At 47.4% G+C, this 25,070-nt stretch overlaps 1 protein-coding gene across 13 annotated transcripts in view; it reads right to left on the reverse strand.

Annotated features, from left to right (window-relative positions):
* ZMYND8 (zinc finger MYND-type containing 8) overlaps positions 1-23,363 on the reverse strand; it is a 126,584-nt gene extending 103,221 nt beyond the window's left edge. For 2 of the 13 annotated variants that reach the window (XM_035006489.1, XM_035006477.1), the window contains exons 1-3: positions 21,756-21,990; positions 20,839-21,072; positions 11,928-11,998 (exon numbers count right to left, since the gene is read on the reverse strand). In XM_035006489.1, the coding sequence (XP_034862380.1) occupies positions 11,928-11,998; positions 20,839-20,852 (85 nt within the window). In that variant the 5' untranslated portion in view covers positions 20,853-21,072; positions 21,756-21,990. The other 11 variants (XM_035006491.1, XM_035006480.1, XM_035006482.1 and 8 more) reach the window with 9 other exon arrangements.
* Between the last annotated feature and the right edge of the window lie 1,707 nt (positions 23,364-25,070).

The raw sequence follows: 25,070 nt of genomic DNA on the forward strand, positions 1-25,070 counted from the left end.
CTTCCTTAGCCTAGCTTGAAAATTCTCAAGCCTTTAGTATGTATAAGAATGCCTGATGAGGGGCGCCTGGATGGCTCAGTCGTTAAGCATCTGCCTTCGGCTCAGGTCATGATCCCGGGGTCCTGGAATCGAGCCCCGCATCGGGCTCCCTGCTCGGCGGGAGGCCTGCTTCTCCCTCTCCCACTTCCCCTGCTTGTGTTCCCTCTCTCGCTGTGTCTCTCTCTGTCAAATAAATAAATAAAAAATCTTAAAAAAAAGGCTGATCAGAGCTGATTACTGTACTTTATGGGCAATTTAAGGGACTTTCCAGGGTGATTCTGACTTTGGAAGTCAAAGGACTCCATTAAAGGAGGAATAAATGAAGGCTCAGAAGAGGGGGGGGCTGGGTCCCCAAGCACGTGGAGAAGGTGAGGGCAAGGCAGTCACCTAGGAGAGTAGTCTGGAAGGACCCGCAAAGGTGTGCCTCTGCAAGGAGCAGGAGAGAACCTGACCTATCCCAGGACCGATACTTGGGCTGGAAGGCTGCACAGGGCAACCTGCAGGTCTGCGGGGATGCTGACCCAAGTCTAGAAAGGACAGGGAGTAGGGCCTTGGATCTCTCCCTGCTCAAGACTGTAGTCTTCAGGAGCCCTTAGAAATTTAAAGCAGGAGAGCAGGACAATCAGACTTGTGTTTTGGAAAGGGCCCTACCTGAGTGGTATTAATACTTCGGGAAGGAAAGAAATCAGAGGGAAGGGGGCCATTTCAAAGAGTGCTATGTCCCTGGGGCGAAAGAAAGACAGGCCACCAATCGTTTCAGAGAGAGCAGACATCTGAGCTTGGGTAATTATTTCCAGGCACGGATTATGCTGGAAACAAAGCCACCCTCTCTAGCTGAAAGGCTGTTTTTACTTCGTTTTCCAGGATAAAAGTTCTATGCATCTGATAGACAAAGTCAAGCCATTCACTCATTTGTTCAAAATAAATATTTACTGCACACCAACCAGAACAGGCACAGTGGTAGTAAAAGAGGCACCGATCATAATGGGATCAAGAAAAACAAAAGGCAGGACCCACCCTCATTTGGAGCCTTAGACTCAGCGGGGGTGGGAGGTTAGGAGAGAGGAGAGCAGAGTATCTCCCAGGTAGGATCAAAGACTCCGTGGCTAGAGATAGCACTCTCTCTGAAATCTCAAATATTGGTGTGGCCCAAGTAAGAGAGAAAAGTGGAACACAGAGAAAGGCTTAAAGGGTAGGCAGGGGCCAACACATGGGGATTTTAGGATTTTGATCTTCATCCTGAAACTATAAGGAGAGCGAGCTCTTTAAGTGCTTTAAGTAGGAGATGGTAGCCAGAGGAGATGTTCCTTTCAGAAGGACTGGGGGGTAGACAGAGACCTCGGGACCAGTTAAGAGGCCACTGCAGTCCAAGAGTGATAACGTACACAATGATATTTAGGACCTAACACTGTGAGAAAATGACACAAAAAGGCAAAAGGACAGAAGAATTAAGAATTAAGTCCCATCTCTTTGACCTATCCAACTGGCAGAATACTGGCTTATCCCTCACAGTAGAGAAGCAGGTGTTTTGTTGGGGATGGGAGGGATGGGCAGCAGGAGAGCAGGCTGAGATGTGAAATCAGCTTGGGACACGCTGAGTTCGAGACACCCATGAACAACAGGTAGGGAGGTCAGGTAGGCAGCTGGCCCTTTCTGCCTCATGAGTCAGGAAAAATCTAGGTTGGAAATAAAAAATGTGTGAGTCACAAAGCTACAGATGTGGGTGAGATCACTCAGGGAGAGAACACCCTGGGAGAGAGGAGGCCGGGGCCAAGCTTTCTACAACGCCAACATTTAATGGCTGACGAGCTGAGAAGGTACCAGGGAAAGAGGAGGAAAACCAGGACTGAGGTAGCAAAAGAACAGCCAAGGAAGAGATGGTTTCCAGGAGGAGAATGAAGGGCAATGTCCAATACCTCTGTCAGATCAAGGTGGCGGAGTATTGAAAGCTCCACCAGAAAAAGCAGCAAACATGGAGTCGGCAGGAAGCTCAGTGAGGGAGCTCGGTAAGACACTCACATGGAGGGACCAGGCAGAAGAAGGCACAATGGAGCTGGCCAGACAAATCTGGAGGTGAGGAACCCATGACATGAATACAGACACTTCTCCCAAGAAATACGGCTTTGAAGAAGAGGCCAGGGAAGAGTGGCTAGTAGAAAGCATGCAGGGTCAAGAGGGTAGACGGGGGAAAGACTTTAGTGTACTCAAAAGTCCATACATTGATCAAAACACTAAACAGACTTACCCTAGGACCCCAGAACCCCACGCCTACCTACGTTTATAACCAAGAGAAACGAAAACATCTATCCCTACAAAAACGCATACAAAATTTTCACATTGGCATTTATTCAGAGTCACCCAAAAGTGGAAACAAGTCGAATGTCTATGAACGGATGGATGAGTCGGTAAACAAAATGTGATATACCCATAATAGAGCATTCTTCAGCCATAAAAAGAACAACGTCCTGACATATGCTACAATGTGGATGAGTCTTGAAAGCATTAAGCCTAAGAAGTAAGTCAGACACAAAAGGTCATATACTCTGTGACTTCATTTATATAAAACAACCAAAACAAGTAAATTCACAGAGACAGAAGGTAGACTTGCGGTTGTCAGGGGCTGGGATAAAGAGACAATGGGGAGTGATTATTAATGGGGATGGGGATTCTTATTGGGATGAGGAAAATATTAAAATCGATTGTGGTGATGGTTGCACAACTCTGTGAACATATCAAAAACCATTGAAGTGTATTCTTTAAAATAGAGATTTGTACAATATGTGAGTTATATATCAATAAAGCTTTTGTTCTTGGTTTTTGTTTTGTTTTTTTTTTTTAAGTCTGTGAAATGCCAGGTTTCTAGGTTCCCAGAAAAGCTGCAGGTGGGTAGAACGAACTTGGGGTATGGGCTAGGAGGACCCTATGATATTGCACTCCACCCCAACTACAAGATGGGGGCTTTCCGAACTTGCTCCCCTCAAGTCAACGGTAAAGGACCCATCATCAAGGGAGCAAACCTATTTGAAAGTTTCAGGCAAAAAAAAAAAAAAAAAAAAAGTGCCAGGATCTCTAAAAGGCCTCGGACCTGGTACCTTAATTCTACAGGCATTTGGAGGAAGAAAAGGAGATGGTTCTTTTCAAACTAAAGTTGAAAACAGTCCATTTTAGATCACAGTCTTCTAGAATAACAGAAGTGACATAAACATATAGCATGGGTCAGGTTTCAAAAATGGGGCCAAAAAAAAAGAAAATGGGGCAAACACAAAGTTTTCCACAAGTAAAGCACAAAACGAAATTGCACGAACAGGGCGACAGGATCCCATGAACAGATGCACGGCAGATGCTACTCCAGCCAAGAGAAGGTAGATTTCTCATTTGGAAAGCCATTATCCAACATCTTCAGCGTTCCGGGACATTTTAAATCTTCTTAGGAGAGGAACAATCTGGTAATCTAACTCACAAATAAATGCTTTCCGTTGCATAGTACATGGATGGTACTTCTTAGGCTATAGAAGAGCCAAAATAAGAGTTAAAAATACTGATGCTCACTTTTTAAAAGAAAATTCTCAGCACTTCTGCATCACACTGTGATTTAAGAATGTTTACGGTTGTATTTTCTTAAAGAGTTTCCTTGGGGAAAAAAAAAAAATGACAGAAGGTCTCTATCTCATAGCCATCCTCATAAACAATCCCTTTGTGAAACAGTCTTAATTTACATACAACAGTGAGAACAAGGATCCTGTACTAATTAAGGTCTGGGGCTGGTTAGCAAATTGCTATAATTGTATATTCTCTAGCATCCTGTCTCAGAAAACATATCCCTATCCCAGGCAAATCTCAGCAAGAATGATACCGTTCAAGATTTTAATATCTTGAGCTTCCGCTGCATCTGTACACGGTTTCCAAGTGGCTCATTCCCTTGTGCAGGTGACATTACACAGACATTTTTAAAAATGGTTTCAGCTTTGGCAGCCTGGCGTCCGCACACCACAATCATTACTGCAAAATGCACACGTGGCAGGATCAAGAGGCAAGCAGCCCAAACAGGGGAGCCTTTGTATGGAGACATGAACTCCCAGAGACCATCATTTTTCAGACTTCAAGTCCCTGGCCTTGGAGGGGCTTGCTCTGAGTCAAGCACCGTGTGGCCAAAATCCTGCAAGGAACTTTGCTGTGACCAGTCTCGTGCAGAGAATGCAAACTGACAAGCCACTTCTGACCTGGAGATATGTGTTGTTGGGTTCGTGCGTGGTCTTTGAAAAACTGGCCTGCATAAACCACAGCTCCAAGGCAGGCGTTTTTATCGGGGCAGGGGGAGAGGGGGCGCGGAGGGAGATCCGGGCAACACTGGATGAGCCATATTCCTGCTGGTGAGCAGTCAGATGGAGGCACACTCCCGCATCAGGGGAGGCACTCTGCCGTTCAAAGGCCCCTGCACCCCAAGGTGCCAGCCAGTTCATCTCACTCATCTACCTTGCAGACATCGGACTTAGCACCCTTGGATAGAGCACATGGCTATGTACAGAGGTTTAAACTCAAAGATAAACCCTGACCCCAGTTCTCCACTTTGCCACTCCATTAATCCCACTGAGCCTCAGTTTCCTTGGCTATAAAATGGGAATAACGACACACCTACATCCCAGCATTATTATAAAAATCCAATGAAGTAATTTGCATAGAATCCCTGGCACTAATAAGTACTCAGAAGATATCAGCTAGGCAAACACACCTGGCATCTAGACAGTACTTCCGATTTATGCTTGAACATCTTTCAGCAAATCACTACCCTCGGACACAAATGTCAACCTGACATCTTAAAAGCTCGAAAGCTTTGTCTCCAGAGAACTAAAACGCTCCAGTAAATGCCCAGACTGGGGTAATGGCAATGGCCAGCTTGGGAATTACTTAAGTTAATAAATGGGTGCATGTCATGGGTGTACAAACTGATACTTAGAGAACCCGAAGGGTCGTACGGACTAGATGTCGGAATAGGATTAAAGAATTGTGAGTAAGTTATTGGAGTTTCTAAGTGTCCCAAGCAGAGGACAGTTCAAGGTCTGCTCTCCATCTGCAGATAGGGAATGATGGTACCAGTTTCCCAAGATGCCAGAGTGGCCACGTCACCTCCTAAAGAATCATCTCCTGGGGCGCCTGGGTGGCTCAGTTGGTTAAGCAACTGCCTTCGGCTCAGGTCATGATCCCGGAGTCCCGGGATCGAGTCCCGCATCGGGCTCCCTGCTCAGCAGGGGGTCTGCTTCTCCCTCTGCCCTCTTCCTTCTCGTGCTCTCTCTCATTCTCTCTCTCTCAAATAAATAAATAAAATCTTAAAAAAAAAAAAGAATCACCTCCTCCCTGGTGGGGGCAGTTGGAGGGACCAGGTGTCCGGACACCAGCCCTTCCCTGGCCAAAGGGCAGATGCATGAAACAAAGTGAGCGACTCTCCCAGGGGACTTTGTCCTGTTGACCGTGAGGAGGCTATACACTGGTTCTGCTCCCCACAGCATCCCTGGACCTCCGGCCTTCCCATCAACCCTGTGAGCCAAGGGACCACCTTCATCCATCCTTTTCCTGCTCCCATTAACCAGAACTGGCTTCCATGGCTCACAACCAAAGAATCCTGACCAAATGGCGTCCTGTGGGGACTGAACCACTGAACTTCCCAAACCACAAGAAAAGCAGGCTGGAGAAATAAGTATGCATTTGCTGGGTCCAGATCATCCCACCGTGGACTTAGAGATAATGAGGTCTGAAGAGAGAGAGAAGTCAGCCTTTGCAAGCATCCCATTTAGACCATGCTGACCTCAGCTCTCGCACCTGAGCCACCCAGCATGGCTCCAGGCATCTGTGAATGCAATTGACTCGCCCGACCCAAGGTTCTAGACACAAAGGCACCCCATCACCTGGCCACCCAACCGTGGAAGAAGGGAGCTCAGTTCCACACAAAGAAAGCCATCCAAGGCAGTCCCTGCGGGAGGAGAAAGGTCTCCCTCAAAACCAGGTGACCCCTTCCATTCCCCCTCATGGTTTCCCCACCACAGCAAGGGCCCTGGGAAAATCAGTCCCAGCCAGCTGCAGACAAGCTTTCTTCAAATGTCATAGAGGCCAAGAGCACGGGAAGCCTATTTGAGCCCAACTTCTGGGAAGCCTACAACTCTTCACAGTCTGGGCATGGTTCCCCTATCTGTCTCCACGCCCCCTTCCTAGAGGTTCTAAGGGGGGGAACAGTAGAACGTAGTAAATAGGGCTTCCACCTGACAGGCTTATCAATACAAGCTCATCCCTCTTCCTCTGATTCTAATCCTGGCTAACGCTTCTGAGCACACACTACACCCCAGTTCTGAGCACTCCGTGTATATGAGCAAATTCAATCCTCAGCTAGCTTTACCATCCCCATGGACAAGAGGAAACTGAGCCACAAAGAATAACCCAGCCAGGTCGAGGGCGGGCCAGAGTAGGGACCCAGGGAGTCTGGCTCCAGAAGAGGTTTTTTTTAAACCTCTATGCCGGGATGCCTGGGTGGCTCAGTTGGTGAAGTGTCTGCCTTCAGCCCGGGTTATGATCCCACAGTCCTGGGATAGAGTCCCGCATCGGGCTCCCTGCTCAGCAGGGAGTCTGCTTCTCCCTCTGCCTGCCACTCTCCCTGCTTGTGGTCTCTCTCTCTGACAAATATTTTAAAAAATAAAATAAGGGGTGCCGGGGTGGCTCAGTCATTGAGCGTCTACCTTCGGCTCAGGTCGTATCTCAGGGTCCTGGAATCGAGCCCCACATCAGGCTCCCTGCTCGGTGGGAAGCCTGCTTCTCCCTCTCCCACTCCCCGTTTGTGTTCCCTCTCTCGCTGTGTGTCTCTCTGTCAAATAAATAAAATCTTTAAAAACATAAAAAAATAAAATAAAAATCAATAAACAGGGGCGCCTGGGTGGCTCAGTCGTTAAGCGTCTGCCTTCGGCTCAGGTCATGATCCCAGGGTCCTGGGATCGAGCCCCGCATCAGGCTCCCTGCTCCGCGGGAAGCCTTCTTCTCCCTCTCCCACTCCCACTGCTTGTGTTCCCTCTCTCGCTGTATCTCTCTCTGTCAAATAAATAAAATCTTTAAAAAAAAAAAAAATCAATAAACAAACCTCTATGCTACCTAACTTCTCAAATGGAAGGGAGTGGTTGAACATGGCGGTCTAGAGCCTGGGGAGAGACGGAACCTATATTCCAGCAGAGGAGACCATCAATAAACAAATAAAAAGTACAAGATTATAGAGAGGGCTATGAAGGAAATCTGGAGTGAGCTTGAGGAGCCTTCTGGAATGCCATAAGTGTTCAATTCTCTTGATCTGGGTTGTGGTCACACAAGTGTATACATGTGTTTAAGTTTATCAAGCTGTACACCAACGATAAGATTTAAAATGTACCAGAACATAGTAAACAAATGGCAGATGGTGAGAGGGAGCTTTCTCAGTTCAGGAGTGAGAGGTTATAGACAAGGGAGAGGAGAACGCTGGAATGATCCACATGGTCATGGATCAGAATTGGAGACAAGCATATGAACTCACGTTTAGTTTAATGTACATACAGAGAGAAATCATTATAGTTGTATGTATACATACGGGTCAGTATACACACATACGTTTCCCAGCTCTGTCGGCCAAGAGGACCAAGAAACAAAGACATCTCCGTAGCAACAAGCACACTGAGGAACCAGAGCTTGGTTTCCAATGCTACTCTCCAATAAAAGGAACCAGGGTGCCCACGGGAAATGGCTAAATCCAGGGCAGAAAATATACAAGATGAGCCTAATGCATCTTGTAGTGGCCAAAAGTAAGAAAGCGTTCAATCTATCAGTCAACCAACACAACAACCCCACTGATATCAAAGGGACACAGACAGGAACCAACTAGAAGAGCTCCTCATGGCCTAAGCCAGACCATCCTTAATCTCTACCCACACCGTGGGGCTCAGACTCACAACCCTGAAATCAAGAGTCACACTAAGCCTGCCAGGGGCCCCCTTAAACCTAGAACATCTTGAGCAACAAAATAAATAAGCCGTACTGGACTACAACCCAAGGTTTAAAATAATAGAGTCATGCTGATATAAATGACTAAGTAACAAATAACTGGGCAAAAGGGACAAATCTCTCAAAGGGAAGAATTCCAAATAATTTGTGTACACACTCTGGCCTCAAGGAGGTAAGAGCACACCTGCACTCGGCAGGTGTGGCGGGCATCAGGACCTCCTTACGAAGAGTACAGAACAGGAGGCTGGTGACCTGACCCAACCGGCCAGGTGGTCAAGATCAACATCATCAGCAAGAAAGCACATCGGTAACACGTACCATGAGGGACGCCTGAGCAGCCGACGCTTGATTTCAGCTCAGGTAATGATGTAAGGGTCGTGGGATCAAGCCCCGAGTTGGGCTTCCTCCGATCAGCAGGGAGTCTACATCAGGATTCTCTCTCTCTCCCTCTGCCCCTCCCCACCGCGCTTGCTCTCTCTCTAAAAATAAATACATAATCTTTTTTTTTTTTTAAATGTACCCTTGATGTGATGTGATGAAAAAGGTATCTTACTCTGTGGTCTTCCTCCCAAAAACCCACAAACCCAGTCCACCCAAGTCCAGTCATGAGGCAAACATCAGATAAATCCCAACTGAGAGATATCCCTCCTCAAAACTACCAAGGTCAGGGCGCCTGGGTGGCTCAGATGGTTAAGCATCTGCCTTCGGCTCAGGTCATGATCCCAGGGTCCTGGGATTGAGTCCCACATCAGGCTCCCTGCCGGAAGGGGGCCTGCTTCTTCCTCTCCCTCTGCGGCTCTCCCTGCTTGTGCTTTTTCACTCTCTCTGTCAAATAAATAAAGTCTTAAAAAAAAAAAAAAACACTATCAAGGTCATCGGAAACAAGGAAAGTCTGATAAACTAAACTGACAGCAAGAGGAGACTTAAGGAGCCCTAACTATATGTAACCTGGTTTACTGGGTAAGATCTTGGAACAGAAAAGCGACCTCGGTAGAAAACCCAAGGGAATCTTTTTTTTTTTTTTTTTAAGATTTTATTTATTTATTTGAGAGAGACACAATGAGAGAGAGAGAGCACAAGAAGGGGGGAGGGTCAGAAGGAGAAGCAGGCTCCCCACTGAGCAGGGAGCCCGATGCAGGACTCGATCCTGGGACTCCAGGATCATGACCTGAGCCGAAGGCAGTCTCTTAACCAACTGAGCCACCCAGGCACCCAAAAACCCAAGGGAATCTGAACAATGTACAGACTTTAGTTGATAACGACATACCGATATAGATTCATCAACTGTGCCAAAGGCACCATGCTAGCATATGATGTTAATAGCAGGGAAAAGCTATCTGTGTGTGTGTGTGTGTGCGCGTGCGCAGGAAGTGGGAGGGGTGACATGGGAACACTCTGCACTATCTGCCCAACTTATCCGGAAATCTAAAGCTGCTCTAAAATTAGAAGTTACTTTTAAAAATGTAACAGAAAATGATGGAATGGCTCCTTTGGACTGGATTGCTACCAAAGGTCTCTGGGAGAGGAGGTCTAAGATGAATTGAGAGATAAGAAAGGCAGCCAGACCCAGAGCAGCACGTTCCCGGCAAAGGACACAGGACACACAGGGCCCCCAAGAGGGACCAGAGGGAAAGAAGGTGGGGCAGTTCAAATGGAGTCAGGGAGAGAAATTGGTAGAGTCCAACAGAAGGTCACAGGGTGAATGAAGGCAAATGGGTTGACCCAGGTAGGTAGGCCATAGTGACCTCCAACTTGAGCCGAAGGAAACTGGAAGGTCAGTGGAAGGAGTTCACAAGATGATCAGGATCTGATCTGTCTTCTAGGAGCACCCTCGCTGCTGTAGCGACAGGACCAGAGTGGGACAATGAAACAAGGGACAATGGTCACCCCGGGGGATCATCACTTCAGATGCCACAGTCATTGGGAGATGCAAGCTGGTGAAGAGCTATGAGCATCCCGGGGGTCTGAAAGAAGACGAGAGGAAGGCTCTCCCACACAGAGTCGGGGGGCCCTGAGCAAAGTGGGCCTCCCGCCCTGATGGATGATCCCTGAGTTTGACCCTTTTGGAAGAGTCTCCACAGCGAGGCTACAGGGCATTCCAGGCACTGAGTGCTCAGGAAGGAAGCACCTCCTTGGTGGTAGCTGGAGCCATCGGTTCGATCCCATCCTACATTTACCACCTGTGAGAGGTTGCTAGGCAGAGCCTCAGCGTCCTCATCTGCAAAATGGGAACAACACCTCCCACCTCCTAAGGGGACTAGAATAATTCAAGAAGAAAAGGCTCCTGATACAAATATGGCCTTTGTAAATACTGTCAGTGAGCATTAGTTCTACAAGAGAAGCCCAAGGTGGAAGGATCTTAGAATCTGACCCAACACCCCATTTTAAAGATAAGAACATGAAGGGACAGAGACAGAAAGCGTGCAAATGAGGAGCACAATGAGGACAAAGACCCCTGTGTCCCATTCTCTGGTGTCTCTGTCCCAAATTCCATTCTGACCACAAGGGGAATGGGACATGCTCCCTCGTCAGCAACTATCTAAAGACCCCTCTTCGGGAAGGTTCTTTCCTTGCTCAAAACTTCCCCGTGGCTCTCCTGATCATTACAGGTGCTGCTGGCCCAGCGGGGGGCAGGGGTGCTGTGATGAAGAGGCAGTGGCCCTCTGACTAGGCCCACCCTCCCCAAATCCTCAGTCTGCTCCATTGCTCAGGCATACCCCCTCTACCCCCTCCACCCCCAGGCACAGACCACCCACCCTGGCAGCCTGGCCTTCTCACCTAGGGCACCCCACCCACCCGGCCAAACCATGCTGCCCCCCGCCCATCTGTGAGGCCAGGCCCCAACAACAGCCAGAGTCACAGCCCTCATTATCTGACCCTCATCTTTGCCCCAAATGACAGGGCTATCTTATAAAAAGCCTCAAAAAGCTTTGTTGTTTTAGATTCCTCTAGGGAGCCAGCCACTTCTTATAATGCTCTCTAGCTGGATTCTAGAAAGATCTAGAATCTTTCTGGCAGTCTGCAATAACCCTTCCCCCAACCCTCCCTATCTCCCCCATAACCCTCAGCTCAGAGCAGACACTCAGTGACTTGTCGAAGGAATACCAGCACCTTGGTACAACAACCATTAAGCTTGGAAATGAGCATTTTCATCAACCAAAGATGTGGAAAATGCTCCAGTAGCTCATTCCTAAAAACACCCTGAAGGCAAAAACTGAATAACTACTTCCTTCTGGGAAGCCTCCTACAATTTCACACAGACCAAATGAAACGTACCAATCCCACAATTAGAAGATTTTGAGGAGTCTAACGCAGGATTCTGAATTAAAACATCAACTGTGTTTGCTCTAATTTGCTAAATTTTGCCCTAAATGCAAACGCTGGCCCCAGCATTCCAGAAAGTCCTACATTTCCTCTTTATCTCTAACCAAGACCACCGTTTTGCAAGGAGCGCCAACTCTGTTTCATTTCTGTGATTCCAAAGAGGACTGTTATTAAAATCAGAAACCCAGCAGCAACTGGACTCTCTGGTTGCTTCTAGAACATGCTTATTTAAATGGTGAATTCCTAAAAGTCACCCTGCAGAGAGGCAAGGAGCCACCCTCCCCCTCAGTCATGATACATATGTAAAATTTACTGTTGGGACAATCCCCACCCACCATCCCATAGGTAGTTCTACCTACCCAGACACACAAGGGAAAAGAAATCAAAAGGAGAGGATTTCTCCACAAATTAGGCCCATCCATCAAAGGTTCCTCTCAAAATCAGAGGAGTGTTACAGCCTCGGATCCTACAGCCACACTTCACTGCACTACGACAACTAGAAAAAGAAATTCCAATTTCCTCCTCTGCTCTGGAATAGATAATACAAGATTTTTACTCACCTTTGGAGCGAGTAGAGATATCCATGCCCTCTACCACCTCCTGTTCAGTTTTTATTTCCTCTTCGGCCAAGCTGAAACAGAGCAAATTATGTTCACGTTTAGGTAGACTGAGAACTTGCCCCATGGGGGCCGCTATTGAGAAGTTCTAACAACAAATCCACATTGAAACAATCCCCCATCCTTTCTCAGGGCCGGGGGGGGGGGGGGGGGATCCCCACACTTGATTTCCAACAATGTGCTAAGTAAGACTCCTAAAGGAGTTTTTCAAACCACTAGGTTGTTCTTTTTTTTAAGTCAAATTACTATTCCAGTTGTCATGCTCCTGGGGGATGCAAAAAGCACATTTTTAGACACACAATTACAATCTGCCCCCGTGGGCCAATGAGAACCCAGCCGGCAAGTAAATAAGTTTCTCCTTGTTAGCACCGGGTTCAGGTTGGAGGTGCTTCGCAGGGTACCCATAGTTCTGATCTCTGAATGCTGCAAGGCAGAGAGCATTTCCCATACCTCCCGGCTAATTCTTACAATTTCCCGATGAGGCAGAAACAGGAAAAAAATATATATAGGTTAAACTGAAAAGTGGGAGAATATGCCCAGGTTAGATGCAAAAGGCCTGGTCTCAAAACATTCAAACCACGAGCACTTATCCCAGGAATTAGGCCTGGGGTGTCCATACTCCCACCCCCTGGATGTTTCCTCTCTGTTGCACGCATGGCTTAGAACAAGCATTCAGCACTCTTGAGCTGTGACTAATTATCCCCCACCACAAAAGTGGAATGAGGAAGGATTATTTAAAAGACAGGCTGAGAGTTGGGGGTTGGGGAGAGAGGGGAGGGGGGCAGCGGGAAACAGGCCCCTTGGCTGGGAAGGTCCACCAGAATCTTCTCTCACTCGGCTGAAACTCCCGTTGAATAGAGTGCAGGCCACTTCATGTGTCCCCCCCACACATACACATACACACACCTCCCAGGCAAGCCAGTAGAGTTCTGCTTTTATAGGTGCAAAATGTTTGAGGTGCTGGAACCTTCCAAGCCTTCAGGCTGAAATGAAGTGATAAGAATATGGGCAAAGTACTCTAGCAGCAACTCCATCAGTCTGTGATTCACCATGAAGAAAATGGGTACATCACCAATTGATATAGCTGGAATTTTCCATTTGGAAGACTCAAAGCCAGGACTGGAGGGACGGCTGAGAGAGAGAGAGGAAGGATTAGAATGTCCCTTCTGTGTTCCGTGGTCCGAGACTGTGACAAGACAAAAGATGAGTCCGAAAAGGCCTGGAACCTCAGGGTCAGAGGGAGATGGCTTTAGGAGAGGGCCATGTCTGATAGGGGAAGAGGACTCAGGATGGGAACCAGACAGAAAGGAAGAAATTATAGCTCAGAATAAAATTAGAAAACTTGCACACCTCAAACGTAACTAGTCCCAGCAGAGAGAAGAAAGAAAGGTAGTTTAAAATTGGAATATTAACACATTTAGCTCTCTGATGTAGAACCCGATTAACAATTTCACTGACACTGCATCCGTGGAGAAAGCTGTGACACCAATCGCCAAAGAAACAACTTGCATTTTGTCACAAACGGTTTCCATCAGAAGCAGACTCTTAAATTTAAACACTTTGCTAACAGACAATATTACAAGGTGATTTGTGGAAGGGGATTTTAGCACGAATACTTTTTACTCCAACTTCAGAGACCTTCTCAACTCGGAAACACACTCTGCCTGCAACACACACACACGGTCCAAATGAATACTTGCTGATGGTTTCTTGCCTGGGGTGACTGGAAATACATTTTCATAAAATATATACATATATATATATATATATATCGAGCAGCCCTCAGAGATGGGGAGATGGTCAACTTGAAAAGAACAACAAGCAACCTTGATCTTTCTAGCAACTAGAATTCTGTTTCCCTCTCCGGCATGAAGTATGTGAAATACTAAACTTACTGCAACCGATCCCCTGTTTTGAGGGACAGAGAAAACACGCATCTGGGATCCCACCCAAACGTACAGTGATAAAATAGTTAGGCAGAACAGAGCCCCTAAAACCCACTTGACGGATTTCGGCAGTGATGAAAACATTCAAAGGTGTATTGATCACGTAAGACTGCATTCAAGAGAACAATTATTTGGCTTTTGGCAGCCCAAGAGGAGTGGGAGTCCTTCAGGCAGGGATGCTGCTGAGAAGCTAGGGAAATGCAAACTAGTTAGCTGGTGGCTATTTGCTGCTGCAGCCAAGAGGGGAGAAAAGTGAAGCGGTTTTATCTTTGCAAGTATTACAAGTGGGCCCCATAATCACCTAACTTTAGCAATAGCACCACCAGCTTCAGCCAAGGATTTGAGCACAATTTCAAAAAACCATCTTTTTTAGCAGATCAGCAAGCCATGCTTTCAAAGGGAACCCGTGCCCGCACATGCCCGCGCACACACACACACACACACACACACACAATAACTTGCATTTGACTAAAGGAAATTGCAGTGTCTATGCGTTAAAAGGGAAAAAACTTCATTTACAAGAGCAAAGACCAGAATGCAAAATGAGTCATTCTGAATAGCCACATCTAAAGGGACTTCCTTTTTTCTACACCACTGATCTCAAGTTTTTTTGGTGGTTGTTGTGTTGTTTTTTTTTTGTTTTGTTTTGTTTTTGGTTTAGTGTTAAGCACTAGTATGTTATTAGGGAAAAAATTATCAATATTACATCAAAAGTGGTGGTGAGAAAAGATCTGTACCTGTCTGAATAGCCCCACAGATCGTGGTCAATTTAGGTTAAAAACTGTTCAGTCGTTTGGAGGAGGAAAAAAAAAGTCAAATAACAATAATTGTTAAAAAGAAAAGGCAGCTGCACCTGGAGAAAAGACTTTGAACTCTTGTCCTTAACACATTAAAGTCTTAGAAAATACACAGCATCTTTCCTATCTGCTAGCTTCTAGCAACCCCGATTATTTAAATCAAAAACAATGGAACAACAAGCCCTTGTTTCAAACTGACATTACTTTTTTTTTTTTAAGGTCCACTGGGGAGGCTGGGGACCAGCTAAAGAAAAGGGTAAAATTAGCTGAAAACCAAACAACAGCCTTTCACTCCAACAAGAAAATACACCATCAACTAGTTGTATACATTGTCTGTTGCCCCCGCCACCACCTCTTGCCCTCACATTTACCCTAAGTCACTTGCCTCTGGATTTCACAAACTTGATACGTTTCAGGCAATTAAAGAAGAAATAACAGTATCTGCAAATACAACCAAGACTTTCCCATCCGGTCCCAGAAAGAATAAAAGATTTGTCCCCCCAATGCCTGAGCAAGAAAACCTAGGCTTACTTCTTAACCTGCATGCACTGAAAAAGAGCAATTAAAAGTTGCAGATGAAGTGCTGCACCTCCAGGATGTTTTAAGCCTTCTGATTATTAATTCTGAGGACTCAAGGCTGGTCCGTAATTCCCAGGAATGCCATCCCCTCAACACTTCCAAGAGAGAGAGAAAGAAAAAAACATCTAGTTTTGACAGGAGGAAAAAAAAAAAAAAAAGCCTGGATGCACAATGCCCAGATATTTCTTTTCCCCAAGTGCCCCTACTATTTGACTTTTAACCAAGAATATCTAACCCAGCTAGAATATATAACCAGCATGCACAAGACTCTGGTTCTACAGATGAGGATCATCGCACGGCAATTCAAGAATCATGCATCATTCGCAAAGGACTTTTCCTTTAGCTTTTTACTTTCATTCAAAATACCAAACTGGTCCAGGCTGTAAGAAATATTTAATCCCCAAGACACAACATCTTCCTCTGCTAGATCACAAAAGAGTGAACATCAAAATAAGAAAACCATGCTTCCCTAAATCTGCAATTAATTTTTTTTTTTAAATTGGGGGTGGGGGGAAGGGAATGGTTAGCAGAGCAGCTTTATATAAGCACTCACCTAAAACAGGCAGAGTCATCGGGAGCTAAGCTATTTATGCAGGATTCTTAAAATGGCGTCTGGCAACACTGCCTCATTCCTGTATTGAAGCTAAAATGGTAGCAGGTTGTTCAATAGCTGTAGCTCTTGTGGAAGCAGCCCTGCTTGTTTCAAAGCCACCTTCCTAAATATCAGAACTAGGAAAAGCTCAACCAAAGGACACCAACAACCCAACGTTTAGAAGCTTAAAAAAAAAAAAATCTGCAATGACAGGGGGAGTTTGTGAAGTCACAGGTTCCTGAGGAAAACCCTTTCCCTTTTAGATCCTGAGCCTTCCACAGAAGGCTCTGAGATGAGGCCCCCTTACCCTCAAATTAGGTGGGTGGGAGGTCAGGAATTATGCAGCCCTGTGGCATAAACTGCGGACGGACAGGTGTCTACACAAATGCAAAAATGTTAAAAGGGAGCAAGCTGGGGAGGGGGAGGAAGCCCATTCCCCCTTCTTGATACATTAGAAACCAGCTCTGCATCCCTACCAAAAAGGAGCTAGGTGAAATCAAAGTGTTGCAAGGAGAGCAGGCATCTGAAAAGCCAAGCTAAAGGGCTGCACCCCTGTTCTGAGGCCAAGGTAAAAGAAAAAGGCTGTGCATAAGCCTGAAAACGGCCACCAAATACCCAGCCAGCCCTAAGACAGTTAACCTCCAGGAAAGACAATCTGAGCCTGCAGAGGAGAAACAACAGTAAAACATTCCCTCAGCCAATGCACGGGATACTCACAAATCAGATTTTTGTCCACCCCCAACAGAGCCCTGAAAATTAACAATGGGTTTTGCAAAACCCGCTTTCAGAGGCCGAACTAGCAGCCTCAGAGTGGGTAATGTAATTTACTGTTACAGGTCTGAGAATTGGCCTCCCCACTCTGGTGCTGAGGGGGGGATTTCAAGGTGACTGCTTTTTAGCTCCAGGGGAGAAAGGAGGGCATGGTGCCCAAGGCTGGGCCGGGGCAAGGACGGGAGGTTGGCTCCTCGCCGGCGGGTAGGTAGGTAATCTTGATGAGGAGGGACAGCCTGGCAGCAAAACTAGCCGCACTGCTGACAGGGCTCCCGCCTGCTTGTTTATCTGTAAGGAGAGTGCGGAGTGGGGGGAAGGGCAGCAAAGCCTTAGCAACCTGGAGCCAAGGGTGAATCCTCACTTGTTTTGCATTTAAGATCAAGGGGAAAGGACTGCTAAACAGATTCCCTTACTAAATCTCTGCTGTGGAGTGGCGAGGCCACTTCTGCATGTATAGATCTTTTCAGGGTCAACCAGAGGCAAAGCCAGATATAGGGCCTCTCGGCGGACAAATGTTTGTTGCCTCGGCCACAGGGGAGAGGAGGAGAAAAGAAGGCAAAAGAAACAAAGAGATCACACATTGGAAGTGGTTGGACTTTCTAAAAACCTACCTTTGCCTTCAGGGTTTTCTGGGTTAGTGTCATCCTGGCTTTTTAAAATGTGACTCATTGCCCCCCCACCCCATATAAGACCTGAAGAAGTTTCCCCACTGTTCTCCCAGGGAAAGAAAAGGGGGAATGTTTTGTTTAAAAGAAAAGGGGTTACAAGAAAGAAAAGGAGAGAAAGAAAGAAAGAAAAGAAAGAAAAAGCCATTGTTTTCATCCCTAATTTATAATCCAAGAGGCCCCATTGTTTCTTTGACTCAAATCTTTGAGCTGTTAATTATAAAAGTAACTGGACTCAGCTCCAACAGGCGAACTATGTTCATGCGCAGCAATTAGAAAAACTCTGTAGAAAGTTTACTGAGTGATTATATATAATTAATTCCTAGTTACTTACAGACAGAACACTGACCATTTTCTGGAGCTAATAAAAGCAGTTACTCCCCCTCCCCCACGTGAATGCCACTTAATTTCCCAAAGCAGAAAAGTGAATCCATCCTGGAGGGTCTTGAAGGAAAAAAAAAAGAGCGAGAGAGAAGAGTCAAAAGCTCCAGTGTGTCTGTGTTTGTTCCTTGCAGCTGTGCATCCTCTTTGGGGACTGAGGAGGCAGAAGGAAAAAGGGAAACAGCCCAAGTTCTGTGCCTCCCTCTGAAATTTATAACTGTGGCAGAAAGATCACTCTACCTTGATGTAAAAAAGAAAAAGGGGTGGGGGTGGGCGGTGGGGAGGGAATGCCCCAGGACTGGAATGTAGGAGACTCTTCAGCTTGGCGGATAGGCTTCTCCTAAAAGGAACAAAGATGGTAGAAACTTCCAGAAGGCCCCTTCTCAGTCTGGCCACTCCAATTGTCAATCTGTAACCTTTCCTCCAAGTCTATTGGTTCAAAAGCTGGAGAGAGGAGCCCCATTGGGCTGCTCTGTAAGCCAGCACCGCTGTCCCTACCTGATCCTGCTGCAATGCAGACATTTATTTTCCCCCCTTAGTGAAACTGGGAAATAAGCTACTTTGGAAGCAATTAACTTTTTACAGACTCATGCTTGGTGGTGGCCACAGTACCAGAGGAAAGTGGCCAGCTTGGTCCAGGGCTGGGAACTTGCTGGGACTGCACATTTGAAAACAGATCTTGGCTTTGCAAACCTGTGGGAGCCATTTTAATGCAAGCTTTTAGAGGGCAAATGCCTTGCCCTTAGGTTTCCTTCCAGCCCAACAAACACCATTATGCAAACGTTGAAGGCACCAAACCAGGAGTCTTGTGATTAGATATTGCTTCTAGGGAGGCCACAAGAACCTCAATATGTAATTTCCATTTAGAGCCAGGAGATAAGAACAAAGAAAATTGCTAAGTGTCTGGACTGACTTGTGTGGGTAGTAGCACTGTTCAGTTTTAAGTACACAACATCATTAACTGCCTGCACTTCTTAACAACTCGAAAAGCTGGCCTCGCTCGGACTTTTCTTAACTTAGACTTGGTACATTTCTCGTTATTAAATGAGCCTTTTTCCAACTGATGCTAAAAGGTGGGTGGCTGGACACGAACTTAAAGGAAAAAAGATTACAGACTCCATAAAGTTGGCGTAATACAACAACTGAATATATTTCCAGCATTTCCAGTCATGCTAGGTTGGTCTCCAGGCTGGAAATTTATGTAGTGAACTTCTGGGCAAATTCTGAAGCTAACGCTAAACAAGCGTCCACTTTTTTTCACTCGTAAGTTCTAGCTACAGCATTAAGAGATCAGGGGAAGTGTAAAAAGTGAGAAATAAATCATAAGTAAAGGCAAGCGTGCATAGAGATGTGTGGGTCAGGCTTGGGAACAGGCCAAATCTGTTTGTTGTGCAGGGAGTCCTGAATCAAACCAAGTTTGGTGGTGGGTGGGATTTTACACTACAAGTATCCTAAATCGGAGTGCTGACACCCCCGCCCCCACACACCACCACCACCACCAGGCTCCTGCCCTCGCCAGTGTTTAAGGCTCGGTGACTCTAAGAACAAGCACTTTCGTTACATTTCACAAGCAGATCACCTACCCAGAGTTCTAGCTAATACCCACACAATCCCAATTAAAGGTCTCCAGTCCAGTCACAATGAACTGAACATTTCTCCCCTGTCTGAGGGTAAACAGGAAGTGTGATCTTCAATCCTAGCAGCAGGTTATCAGGAAAAACAGTGGATTCAAACAGTCACCTAAAATCAAGAGACTATTAAAAAGCCCTTATGTGGTTCCTGCTAATGAAAAGCCCCCCTCCCAACTGCTGTAGCCAAGACCCTCTGTTACAAACAGACCCCAAATGTCCGCCAAACTCTTTATACATGGTCACAGAGGAAATGGATTGCTTTACTTACCCAACAAATGTTCAAGCAACCGTCTCATTTTTCCACAGTTAAGAAGAGAGAACAGGCAGGCAGATTTGGGACTTGATCAAAAAGGAAATTTTTTTTTTAAACAGTTACATGGGATTATTAAAAACACACACACAACAACACAACCCAACAACTGAATATGGAATATGCTGTCATGAGCCACAGACATGATTTTATTTCCTCTGTGCTCCATCACACAGGAGGACAGAGGATGATACAATGTAAAAGAGGGAAAAGAAAATGAAAACAAGGATAAAAGATACATTAGTTCATTGAAAATCATGCAAGAGTAGAAAGCTAAGGGATTCAAAAAGAGTCCTCACAGATTTATTGCAGGATGTTGTCCAACCTCCCTCCCCCTCTACACACACACACCCCCCCCCATCCCCATCCCTACTCCAAAAACTTCCTCCAAAGCCTAGAAAACACTTTCAGAAACATTTGCTGGCTGTAGGCTGGCTTGCAGAAGAACACTCTGTATCAACAGAAGTCAGGAAAAAAGGCTGAACAATGTAGTTTCAAGTGAAGCAGCCCTGTAGGGAGAGAACAGACCATGGAGAGACACCACCACCCACCTAGGCCCCAGGAGCTAGGATCTCTCCTTAGCACTGCTCTGCTGAGGGCTTGGTTCTTTTTAAAACACACGTCCTCTCTTGTCAGAACTTACTCCAGCCTTCCCAGAACCTCTTTGGAGAGGGAAACTTGCCTGCTTTGCTGTCTGCCATGGGCTCTCCTTGGAGAGGAGCCTGCTTGCTTACCTTCCATTTTCTTCCCCCAGCAGGCATGTGACACAGGAGAAGACAATAGTGCAGGGGGGGGGGGGGGGAGAACTGCCCAGAGGGAGAGAGAGACAGGGAGAGAGAGAAAGAGAGGAGGAAGAAGAAAAAAAAAAGGGGAGAAAAAAAAAAAAAGCTTCTTTTTTGGCATTCCAGGATCTAGCTTCAAACTATTCCAGAAACACCATGTCCTGGTGAAGAAAAGGTGTGCCAGGCCTTTGCTAGTTTGCAAAATCAAGCTATGGCTAATGGCTACTTAGCCATGTGACCCAAGAAAGCAAAAAAAATTCTCTCTAAACAGTTCCAAGTTAACCTAAGTGCTGTGGGGGTGAGTGTGGCACGGCCAGCCACAGAGAAATCACACTGCTCGCCCACAATTCGGATGTCTCAGAGGGAGGGGGAGAAAAGATGGTTAAAAAGTCGAGCTTACCTCTGTGGATGCATTGTTAACACTGTGTAATGTCAATACTTATAAAACATGGAGGACAGGCTCCTAGTTCTCACAGAAAAAGGGTTTGGCACTTCGGCTTGATGATCTGGCCGCCTAATAAAAGCTCATCCCCGATTGGCTGCCCCGGCAAATCGGAGTGTAAGGCCGGCCGGGATTGGCTGAAACACTTCCTGAGCGATTATCTTTGTGAGGCTCTGGTGAGCAAGAGCCATCCTGTGCATAGAAAAAGACAGGCTAAGCTAGGCCTTTTGCAGCGAGAAAAACTTGGGAAAGGGGCCCCCAGACGCACTTCTCCCACACCCTGGCTAGATTTCCCGGCACGGGCAAACCAGTGCAGCCAGCCTGACCTGCTCCAGCAAAGCCTGAGGCCCGGATGCCACGGGGAAGGGAGTTTTTGGGGTGAGCTGAAAGGGCTCACCCTCACCTGCCCCCACAGAAACGGCTCTTGGCTGGGAGGAAGCCTGGCCCTTTTCTAGAACAATCCAGCAGAGTGGTTCTCCCCCGGAGGGGGGGGAGGGGAGGGGGCTCGGGGACGGAGTGAAGCCGAGGAGTGGGGAGCCCCAGGAAAACAGCCAAGGGGGGCAAGGAAAAGGGGTTTGAGGAAGGCCTCTGAGGAGCTGAGGGAAAACAGGACAGACGAGCCCCAAGAAATCGCTACAGGCAGCCCTGGCTTCTCAGAGGACAGAGGATTCGGGCTGCTGGGAAGAGGAGGGGAGCAGAGTGGTCAAGTTTGCATAGTCATTGTCAAAACGCCTCCTGGAAAAGCAGGCCAGAGAGCCATTTGCCGGCAGAGAATCTAACTTCTCACCCCCCTCAGCCAGTACTCAAAGAAAAACCAAAATGGGTTCCTGCCTCCCTGCCAGGATGCCAACGGGCCCCCCCCCCTCCGTCCTTACCCTAAGAAGAGCCAAATGCACTCCTACCAGGCCACATGCCTAGATCTACAAACTTCCCATCCCCTCCCGGCCCCCTCCCCCACCACTGAGGCCTGCTAAACCTGTCAGTTAAACAAAAATCTGACTTCCGTATTAGTCTGCAATGCCTTCAGCTTCCTGCCTATTAACCCTCTCTCGGACTCTGGGCCTGGCTGGGAAAAACTAGGCCCTGAGATCGCAAAAAAGGCCTGTGGAAAAATACCAGCTGCAGCTCTCCCGGCAGATGCAGAAAGAGAGAGAGAGGGAGAGAGAGAGTGAGCCGCTGTCTCTCGCCTTTGCTTCCCAAGGAGGCGTGTACCTTCTGAATCCAGGGCACAGGCAGTGCCTCTCGGTCTGAGAAGCCATTTAAATCCAGAGGGAGAAAGAAAGATGTCAAGCCCAGCAAGGGAACAAGAACCCCCATTATTAGCCAGGCCTACACCCACAGCTTAGCCCTTCCTGCCACAATCACCCCTGTATGTATGTTCTTGGGGAACTGGGCCCTCGGTGGGCAGACAAATCCCATGAGCTTTATAAGGATTCTTGCTTAAATTTATTTCCACAGAGAACGGCTTCTTTTCGTCCCCTAAGGCAGATGGAAGACCTACTTCACACACAGACCTACTCTTGGCAGCCCCCCACCCCCCATCTCTGGCACTGCTCCCCAGTAAAATATTAACTAGTTTTTTAGAGCTCCTTATAATTCCACCCATTTCAATACTATTAGGAGGTCTTTGCCTGTGTCTTCCCGAAAGCTGCCTTTGTAGTTGGTCTGTACCGAGAAAAGGAAAGACAAATCCAGAAGGATCTTAAAATGTCCATGCTTGCTTGCTTGCTTTTTTTTTTTTTCCCCTCAAAGACAAGGTGCTTAATTAACAAGATTTTTTTAAAACAGCAAGCTGTAACAACAGAAGCTAAATAAACACCATTCTTCAGAGGCTGGAGAAAGCTTCCAGAGGTGACGCAGCCATATGCCAGGAGGTAAAACTATGGCCCAATAAAGTCTCCCCTCTCCTCCTAAAATTAGGACTCGTGGGCTTTCTGGTCCCACACCGTTCGTTCCCACAAAGAAAACGTAGAGCTGATCGCCTGCTCTCCCTGCCCCCCCCCCCCACATGGACAACAGATGCCCACCTTGTGCACATAAATTCTTCCTGGCTGGGAATCTTATATCAAACAGGAACAAGCCAGGAATCCACACAGACCGTACGGCAGAGGCAGGGCCCAGGCTTTATAAAAAGGGAGGGGATTTTGTTGCTGTTGTGTATTAAGCGGAAGAGGCCCAGATGCAGGGAGGGACACCTCCATCACCCGGCCTGACAAGGGTCCAGGACTCGGGACAACAGGCCTGGGCCTCACTAGAGGGGAGGGGCCCCCTCTTCCTGCGGGTGGAACCGCGTACAGGGAGACCAAGCGGGAAACAAGAGGTGGAGGCCAGAGCTAATCAGATCGTGCTGTCCCTCCTGGTGGCGTGGGCAGTTGCCCTCCCGCCACCATCCCCTAGGGAACACGGTCCACCTCTGCGGGGTGCTGCTTTTGGGGGAACGGACGTGTCTGCGGGTCTGTGGCAAATCTCGTGTGCCACTAGCTTCACGACCCAATGAGGAAATGAAATACGCCACTGGCGCGCGTGGTGGATTTTAACCCAGGATTAAAGCTTGTTGCATAAGCAGCTGCAGAGTCCTCCCCGCTTCCCCCACCCCCCTCTGATCACTTGATCACTTGAAATGTTTTCTGGGGCAAAGAGCAGGAAGCTGCCGGCTTATTCTGGCAGCTCTGCTCTGAGGAATGCTATTGGCATTCGGGTAGGTCTGAGGTTATCAAAAACACAGCGATTGGGCTGGGGACAGAGACAAAGGTATGGTGGCAGATGGAATCCGGGGAGGAACAGGGATTGAAAAGGAAGCCCGGGGCAGGCCTACTAAGGGCCAGTTCTGGGCTTGATGGAATGTGGCTGATAAGTGGGAAATAAAGAAACCAAATGTTGCCGGCCTCAATCTAGAGATCATTCGGTGGCCCTTCTCAAAACACCCCTTTGCAGAGTAGCCCCATCAGCTCTGGCATGCTTGCCCAGGGCCTGGTACTGTGCTAAATCAGCACTTTGCACTGACTGACTCCATGAGGTAGGGAGCATTGTTAGAGATTTGGAATCCAGCCCAGCGAGGTGAAGTGAGCTGTGCAAGGTCACACAGCTGGCAAGTGCCAGAGACCAGACTTCCAACCCAGTTAGGACTCCGCACCCCTAAACTCGGTACCTTCCCCTGCCTCTAAAGAAAGGGACAAAAGAGAAGCCGAACCAAGCAGAGCAGAAGCAAGGCTAAAATCTACCACGAGCAACTGCAGGATCGGTGTCTTCTTTTAAGGAGATCGACTCCTTTGAGAATCAGTTTTAAGTACTGAATGATGGAGCTGGGAGACCTTCAGCTCGGGCTCATTTAAGGCCCAGAGAAAGCTCCTCTCTCCCTACAAGCCTCCAGCAAGATGTTAAGCGGAACACTCTGCCATGTCTAAAATTAGGTTTTTATACTCCTGGAAATCAGTGGTTCTCAATGAGGAGTGGGTTTAGCCCCCCACGGCGGGGGGGATATGTGGCGATATCCGGAGACTTGGGGGTTTTCACACTTGGGGGGAGAGGTGCTATTGGCATCTAGTGAGTAGAGACCAGGGAACATTGCTAAACATCCTACAGCAAGGAACAGACACCCCACGACAAGGAATTATGCTGTCCAAAATGTCCACAGTGCCGAGGTAGGGAAATTAATAAGCAGTGAACTAATAAAAGTAGATTAAAACATGTCTCTCTTAATATTCCCAGGGGATGCAGAGAATCAGGAGACAGAATCAGGCTTACGGAAGCCACACAGAGTGTCTCAGTGATGAAGCTGGTCTCAAAGGAAAGGAAGGGCTGACCCGGCTCCCTTCCCCAGGCAACTTACTGCCGAGGCCTCGCTGAAATGGCTCTGCCCTCCTGCGGGCCTGCAGCCAGGCGAGCAGCCGAGCTGCAGCCTCAACAAGCTGCATCCCGAAGATAGCCTGGTCGCGGACTAGGAAAATAAGCACGCTCGGAGTTATCTGCCTCAAGCTAGCAGTAGGCCGCTGGGGCCGTTATGTGAACGGGCGGGATGGAGGCAGGGAAGTGTTTTAAATATCTTGTTTTGTTTTGTTCCTTTTTGGCCAATTGGAACCGAGGCCAACTTCGGGCATGGTGACAGAAGGGCTCACCTTCAGAGCATGGAGCTGACCGAGGCATGTTACAGCCACAAAGAGGTAATTAGGACTTGTCCCTACCTTAGAGAA

This window comes from Mirounga leonina, unplaced genomic scaffold, assembly GCF_011800145.1.
Source record: "Mirounga leonina isolate KUSES-001 unplaced genomic scaffold, KU_Mleo_1.0 Mir_150, whole genome shotgun sequence".
Lineage (NCBI taxonomy): Eukaryota > Metazoa > Chordata > Mammalia > Carnivora > Phocidae > Mirounga > Mirounga leonina.